The 8794-nt window shown below is 33.1% G+C and overlaps 1 protein-coding gene across 2 annotated transcripts in view; it reads left to right on the top strand.

The window, feature by feature from the left end:
- The window catches only part of Snx16 (sorting nexin 16), a 49798-nt gene that overhangs the window by 9191 nt on the left and 31813 nt on the right, over positions 1 to 8794 (top strand). For both annotated transcript variants that reach the window (XM_005381723.1, XM_005381722.1), the window contains exons 3-4: positions 1471 to 1557; positions 7683 to 7831. In XM_005381723.1, the coding sequence (XP_005381780.1) occupies positions 1471 to 1557; positions 7683 to 7831 (236 nt within the window). The remainder of the gene's footprint in view (positions 1 to 1470; positions 1558 to 7682; positions 7832 to 8794) is intronic.

Here is an 8794-nt window from a genome sequence, read left to right as displayed (position 1 = left end):
TAAACAAGTGGAAAGGTTGAAAGAAAGTTTTCTATGAAAGGTAAATCATAAAAGTACTTCATCTTTCTTAAAGAACTAGGAGTGTTTAGGGCTACAGTAGAGAATGGCTTGGTTTGAGGAGAATATTATTTTCTGAAACAGAAAATAAAATCAGTGTGGGTTATTTGTAGATTAACCTAATTATCACATGAAGTTGGTTTTGTCAGTCATTTATATTCAGAAATTTTGAATCAGTTCATCTCGTTTTTAATGACTAATTCCTAAAAACTAATTTTCTTCTGTGTCCACATTGTGATTTTTCTGAAGTCAGGACTTTTTGTAGTCTTTAAAGGATATCCAAGTAATCTTGTCCCACACTCTTATATGTTACAATGGTAACTTACATGATTTTTACTTCAGAGCTAAAGAATTCACTTTTAACCTCATTGATTCTCCCATGTAAAAGCTGAAGAAAACAGTCTGTATAGCAGAAAATGTAAATGGGAAGGACTGTCTACAGGCCTTAAATGACTTGTTCCCCAAGCAGCTGTCCATTACAAGTATGTGAACACATTTGTAATTGTAGATTTTTCTGGTGATCATGTTAAAAAAACTAAGAAGCCAGTGAAATTATTTTAATAAGATTTTATTCAATCTAATATGTTCAAGATATTATCATCTTAATAAGTCATCATTAGGAATCCATTTTAATAAAGCCATTTACAACTTTGTTCATACTATCTTTGAAATCTTGTGTGTATTTTGCACTCACTGTGTATGTCAGTTTGGACTGGTCATTTTTCCAATGTCCAATAGTCACATGTGTCTAAAGTGCAGCTCTAGGGTGACAAGTAAAAATTAAGAATTTCACTCATTCAGCAGATACACAGTACCTTGTATGTTAGCTTAACAGAATCCTCGAAACTACTAGATATTTGTTTGAGATTCTGTCATAAATAATACTTCTTCATAATAAATTCTAAAATTATACTTTTAAAAATAGATTCTGTGTTTTTCTCCATGTTTTTTAAAGATACATGGTCTTACATCAACCAAATTTTCTAATCAGTACCCTAGATAATTATACAAATATACATGGACATTTGTAAACATTGATAGATACTAAATTTGCAAATTATATTGGGCAAAATAGCTATTTTTGTACCTTGTTCAAGCTCAATTGATTCTTTTCTCAGTTTTAAAATATGTTGACATAAAACATTTTGGAAGCTGATGAGTTAGCTGTAGTGTGTACAGAGAAAGCCTTTTGTCTTAAATTTGTCATATTAATATTTCTCAAAAAAATTTTCCTTTTCTACCTCTGTTGATTATCTGTACTTCTGACAATCTGAATAATTTCTGATGCTTTTTGCAAAATAAGTATGATAGTTTGCATTATCAAGTAGAAGTTTTTCAAATATTTGGTTTGAATATCTTTACTTTTCCTCCTTTCCCTCTTCGCCCCCTCCCCCTCCCTCACTCTCTTTCTAGGTATATAAAATACTAGTAAAGAAAACCCCAGAAGAAAGTTGGGTAGTTTTCAGAAGATACACTGACTTCTCTAGGCTTAATGACAAAGTAAGTACTTCACTAAATCCCAAAGTGCCTTTTAAATGTGAGTTATTTATCTTTCCCCTATACTTATTTTATATTTGTATCTTTTCCCTTGTTATTTGAATTAAGTCAAATCTCTGCTAGTTCATGAGAAAATTAAATGCTTCATTTCATTTTAATAGCCCTAAATCCTATCTTGACCTTCATTTTTATTCCAAAAAATTACTTTAATGGAAAGTGTGAAATCTTTAACATTCAATTTGTAAAGTTATTTATGTAATCTTGTTGGTTTGAAACAGACCTATATAAGATCACTTTATTGTAAATCCATATGACTATGAAAGAGTAAACAAAAAATATTTTAACATATTAGTTTTGCTACCATTATCACAAACCTGGTTACATGTAATAGCACCTGCTCATTAGTGATTCAGATGGGTTCAGCTTGCTTTTTACAATCAAGCAAGCTCAAAATCAAGCTTTTCACTGGGCTAGGCTGTTATCTGGAGTCTCTGGGGACGAATCAGCTTTCAGGCTCATTCAGGTTGTTGGCAGAATTTAGTTTCTTGAAGTTGTAGGACCAAGGGCGTTGTTGTTTTGCTGGCTGCCAGCCAGAGATAATTCTTAGCTCATAGAGACTGCTCTGCATTCCCTGCACACCTTCAAAGCCACCAACAGTGGGCCATGTCCACCTTATGCTTTTAATCCCTCTAGCTTTCACTTATGCCACATGCCAGAGAAAACACTATGGCTCATGTGATAAGATTAGGCTCACCCAGATATCTCCCTATCTTAAGGTCACCTGATTAGTAACCTTATAATTAGTTGCAGAATCTCCTTTGCTGTGTAACATAACAAAAATGACAGAAGGCAAAGGTCATGAAACTATCTACAAATCTGCCTATTGCATATATGAAACAGATTAATAATAAGCCTTAATATGTTAAGAACTCTTAAACATGAACCCAAAAGTAAAAACATAAAAATGACAAGAGCAGGGTAATTCACAGAAGAAATGCAAATGACTGGTATATCTGAGAACATTTTATATGACACATACTCCAAGAAAACAAAAATAAACCATTTTCACCAGCAGATTGCCACACATTTAAATGGTATTATCCAGTGCTGGAAATGCAGATCTTCCTAGAGGATACTATTACATTTTGTGTAGTTTTAACACAACCACATTTGTAGGATTTATGCTATATATAAACAATCATGAATATTGAAAAGATTTAGCTGTAAGGATATTTATCTCAGTGTTTCATATATAGTGCTTTTGTTTGTTTGTGTTCTGCTTTGTTTTTAATAATGAAAAATTAGAACCAACCTAAATTTGTAACAGTGAGGAATTAAGTGCAGTTAGAAAATGTAATGGAAAAGGAAGGACAGAACTTCCCACAGATCTTGAGGAAAATCAGATGAGACAGGTGGGAGGTAGTTGATACTTTGGAAGACAACAGAGAACATTGTTCTAAAAGAAGCAAGTGATTTATGATGCTTTTAAGAGGACAAGTAAGATGACCTTAGAACATCCAGAAGCTATTCTCCAGTTTTGACAGGTATTTAATAGAGAAAACTTACTGATACTATTCTCTTCCATTTGCTGCCTTCCCTTCCCTCTTTTCTTGGGCTACTTAAAACTTAAAAAGTTAGTGTATTTCAGTGGTTAGTTGTTGGGAATCGCATTTTTGTGACCTCACAGCTATCTAGCTGCCAAAAAGTTTCTGCTTCTCTGAACACCTCAATTTATATAGAAAATGTAAAATATAGAATGCTAAGCTGTTGTATCTTTTATTAAGATATAATCTTGATGCCTTTTTATATAGGTTAAGCATCCCTAATCCAAAAATGGGAAATTGATAATGCTCCAAAATCCTAAACTTTTTGAATGCTGGCATAATACCACAGTGAAAACTTCTGTGATAGGTTACAGTCAGAATGTAGGCACACTAAAAATATTATATGAAATTACTATCTATCTATATCTATCTATACATATATATGTGGTGTATATGAGACATGAATGAGTTTAAAGTATTATTTCTAATATATCTGTACCATTTATATTTTCTTTATTGTCCCTAAACCTTATATATTATACTGATAAGTTAAGAACCCATAGTTCTGTACTTATGTTGATTTTTTTTAATGATTAAATAACAGGAAGATCAAAGCAATTTATAAAGTTCCCAGATATTTAAGTAAAATTCTTAGCTTTCTTATATAATCATTATTTTACTCATTCAGACTTATTTTGGACAGTTTCAATTAGAGCTATTTAATCTTAAGTTCTTAGTTTTCTTTCTCACTCTAGATTGACCTTTATTACTAAAATGTTTGTTCTGCAAGCTGAGATTACTGAAGCATTTCAAAGAAAGATGTTAATAGAAGTTTAAGTTTACTAAATATCTCCTTGTTCTCTAAGTTGAGCACTTAAAATTATTAGTAAAAGTCTGTGTCAGTCTTACACAGTGTCAGCCCTTATTCTCTGAGACTACATTCTAGAATACCCTGTGGATGCTTGACAGCGGATAGTACCAAATCCTGTACACACTTCTTTTTCCTGTATGTACACATCTGGGATAAAGTTCAATTTATAAATTAGGCATGGTAAGAAATAAACAATAATAAGCTAGAACAATTATAATAATATGTTATAATAAAAATTGTGTGAGTGTGGTCTCTCTCAAAAGATCTTATTGTACTACGTTCAACATTCTTGTGGTGTTGTGAGATGAAACAATACCTTCATGAGATGAAAGTGAAGCAAGTTGAGTGAGATAGGCATTGGTACATAGTGTTAGAGTACTTGAACAGAGTCCTGCAATACCATGACAGTCCATCTAATAACCAGAGAAGCTCCTGAGTGATTTAACTGGCAGGTAGGGTATACAATGTGAATGTGCTGAACAGAGGGATAATTCAGATCTCACTGGAACAGAATAGAATAAGATTTTTATCATACTCCTCAAAGCAGCACATAGTTTAAAATTTATGAATTTTATTGATGGAATTTTCCATTTAATAGTTGGCACCACAGTTGACCATGGGAAACTGAAAGCCATGGGAGGCAAAAGCCATGGGTGGGATACCAAAGAGAGCTCTATCCACCAGTATAGTTTACTTGCAAGATCAAAAAAATGTATGTCAGGGGCTGGGGATTTAGCTCACCGGCAAAGCGCCTGCCTGGCAAGCGCAAGGTCGTGAGTTCGGTTCCCGGTACCGGAGAAAAACCAAAAAAAAAAAAATGTATGTCATATCCCAGCTGGTCCACAGTTAAATGTAATTGTTAAAAATAAAGTAAAATCTTAGAATCTTACAAGATTAGTCATGAAATGTTTTGTAGTAAGTGGTTTGAATTCAGCATTGTGCTAGGAATTTGAGGTAATATAGAAACCCTGTGGATACCATCCTAACTTTAAGGAGTTTACATTCTTCAGTTATCATATTTATGAAGAAAAAATAGCCAATCGACAATATGAAAATTATTGAACATAGTTCAAGTAATACTAGTTAGGGAAAAGTTTCTGTAGGACACTGATTTTCTTTTCTTTTTCTTTTCTTTTTTTTTTTAATTTCTGATTCCGTGTCTTTGGGAGTTTTCTAAGCATCTGTGCTGAGGAAGTCAGAGCCATTCTGAACAAGTTGTCGACTGTGTAGGCCTTTTCTGAGTTGAGGCAGTGGAAAGTGTTGTAGGGTGGGCTGGATGAGGCATTAGTTGCAGAAATATGACAATGAGAAGTGGGTTTTTCTATAAATTCAATTTTAGAACTCAGTACTTTCTACTTCTTGGTCGAACTGAACACTTCTGTGTGATAAAATGAGCATTTTCAGTCCAGGCAGCAGGACTGGAAAGGCAGGAGGGAGCAGGATGTTACCAGCTCATTCGCAGGATAAGCCAAGCTCAGATAACCCTCATATTTAGTTCTCACATTGAAAAGTTCAACGCTAGGCTGGCCTCAGTATGCCTGTGTCCCAAGTTATTGCTCTGTCCTGAACTATTTCCCCTCAATCTGTAGTCCATAAGTGGCATCCCTTTGCCTATCATTTGTCCTTCTGGGGACACTCCTTTCCTTTGTTGAATTTTGTTTCCTTTATCCCAAGTCTTTTCTTAAATAGCCATTTTACAACTACTCCCTTTCCTCCATGAATAATTTTTTAGAGGAAAGAAATTAACCATATATTTGGACATATGTGACACTTAAATTGTTAAGTTTAAAACTAGTAAAGATGTATTTCCTCATCACTGTCATTATTTTCTTTGTAGACATATAAAATAAGACTCCAAGGCACAAAATATGTTTATATTTTGAAATCAAATCAGTTTTCAGTTATCCAAGTTGATTTCTAATTTTTCTCGCTTTTTTTCTTCAGCTATTTATAGAAATAGAGAATGTTACATTTTATATTTTCTTTTTGCCTTATACATTTTCCCTTCTTCCTGGTCTTTTTTTCATAGCTGTGATACTTAGTCTTATACTTAAATATAAAAATGGTGAATGTACATGGATTTATTTCATTCACTCATTTATTGAACGTATATTTTTTACTGCTTTTATATAGCAACCACTATATTAGACATTGAGAATGCAACTAGAGATAAGGCAGTTATTGCAGTGTACTGAAATGGTTCTCAATCTTCATTGTGCTTCATACTTCCCTAGAAAGCTTTCTAAAATCACAATAACCAGGCCACACTCCAACGAATTAAATCCTAATCTGTAGAGGTAGGTCATAGTTGTATCTTTCAAAACTCCTCGAGTGATTCTAGTATGCAGCTAAGGTTTAGAATCATTCAACTAATAGGAGAAATCAAAATTAGATAAATATGATTTACATTATGATAAACATCATTGAAATATACATTAATATTTTAGCAGTGCACGGCAGAGTGTCTGCTTAAAAATCGCAAGTGCCTTCAATCCCCACTGCTTTCCCTCAGTCTTGTCACTGCCCATTAAGGGGTAGAATCTGTCCCCTCCCCTTGAACCTATGTGAGCTTGTAACTACTTGGTCCAATAGAGGACAGTAAACATGATGCCATGGGACTTCCTAGTCTAGATCATAGTAAGTACACAGTTTTACCCTAGCTGTCTTTTGGAATGCTGCCTTTTGAAGTCTAGCTTCCATTCTGTGTGAAAGCCCATGGCGCATGGAAACGCGCATATTGGCTTGCAGCTGACAGCCCCAAAAGGTTTTGGCCAAGAACCAATATCAGCCACTTACACATATAAGTGATCTTCAGACAGTTCTTGCTCCCAGTTCTCAGGTCTTCTAGTTGAGTCCTCAATTCACTGTATAACAGAGGTAAGTCCTTCTCACTGTACCTGTGATGTATTATTGGCGCACAGAATCCATGACTTTAATGAGTAGTTCTTACTACTAAGTTTTGGGGTCATTTGTTGCACACTTATAGTATCTTGAACAGAATATATGAAGAGAAGTTTAACCTGTTTTCACAGGTCAGGAAGGTCTTCCCTAAGAAAGTAAAATCAAAGCCAAATGTGCAAGATGGATCATAAACAAAAATATAAGAGTTACAACTATAAATTTCTAGAGAAAAACACTGAAGAAACTCTTTGCAACCTTAGAATGAGCAAAAATTCCTACCTTAAAAAGCACAAAATGAAAAGGAGATGAGTTAACTAACATTAAAGTTTAAAACATGCTCTGATTAGGCTTAAAGGTCAAACATCAGTTTGGGAGAAAACATGTTTAATACATATATCTGACAAAGCACTCATATGTGGATTCAATAAAGTACTCTCACAACTTAATAAAAAGAGAAGGGAGTGGTTAAAAGATTTCAATAGATAATTCACCAGAAAATGCATACAAATCAGCAGGTGAGAAGTTATGGAGCACTGTTTTTCAATAGAGAAATGGGAATTACAGCCACAGTGAAATGCTACCACACCCACTGGTATGGCCAGCATTAAAGATGGACAGTGCCACATTTTGACAAAAATATGGAGCAGTTAAAACTTACATAAAACTGGCGTGGTAGAAATCAAAATAAGACATAAAAAACTTAGCTGTATTTAATTATTTTAAACTTATTTTGTAATCAATGGGGAATGAAGTAGATTTTATGGAATTGGTATAATTGAGTTAAACATCGTACTTTCTCTTCTCTTTTTCAGTTGAAAGAGATGTTTCCAGGCTTTCGATTAGCACTTCCACCAAAACGCTGGTTTAAAAATAACTACAATGCTGATTTCTTAGAAGATAGACAATTAGGATTACAAGCATTTCTTCAAAATTTAGTTGCTCACAAGGACATTGCTAACTGGTATGTAACAAGTTGAAATAAGAGATTATAAAAGCAGTCCAACAGCTTAACTGAAGAATAGGACCATAGTTATTTAAGCATGTAACATAGTGTGAGAGTGCAATTATTTGACTTCTCTAATAAAGGCCTTTGTAGGATTTTCTTAATTTCTTCAACTAAGGATTTTATTTGCCATTTCAATTCTGTTAGAGCTTTTAAAAAGTCAACAGAGTGAAAAATTCAGTGCACCATATACTCAAAGCATCTAACTGTAAATTTGATTTTAATATTTACTGTTGGCTGGCATATTAGCCAATTTTTGCTTAATATATCATTATATAATTTTGAGACGTATCTTTTATATTTCTCCAAAGCAATTCAAAAATACGAAAATTATAAAGCTGGGTTGGTTTATAAAGAAAGTAACGTAAAAATGCCAAAAACAATTAAAAGGTAGGGAAAGGATCTTATTGAAATTTTTGCTTCTGGATATATTTATTTTTTAATACTTTAATTTTTATTTTAAAGAGAATAAACAATTAAAAATCATTAAAAGAGCTGGGGAAATAGCTCAGCGACACAAGCACCTGCCTGGCAAGGTCAAGGTCCTGAGTTCGATTCCAGGTACCAAAAAAAAAAAAAATTTAAAAACACTACAGAATTTCAAAACAAGATAATAGGAAATTAACAGTGGTTGTTATATTGCATATTGTTATCTCCAAAGTACTTGTTCAAATTACCAGACATAAGCATGTAAAATTGGTCAAAAAAAATTAAGCATTAACTATTCCATTCAATAAACCAATAAAAATTAGTACTGCAATTATCTTAGCTATCACATATATACATATATACATTGCAGTTTGTATGTATATATATACATATGTATCGTATCTATGTATATATATTGTATACATATATGTATATCATATGTGTATATAATATGCATATATCTCATATATATATATACACACACACACACAC

Source organism: Chinchilla lanigera, unplaced genomic scaffold, assembly GCF_000276665.1.
Source record: "Chinchilla lanigera isolate Chin_1 unplaced genomic scaffold, ChiLan1.0 scaffold00016, whole genome shotgun sequence".
Taxonomy (NCBI): Eukaryota; Metazoa; Chordata; class Mammalia; order Rodentia; family Chinchillidae; genus Chinchilla; species Chinchilla lanigera.
The sequence above is the reverse complement of the archived record's forward strand: the minus strand, read 5'-3'. Positions and strand labels throughout refer to the sequence as shown.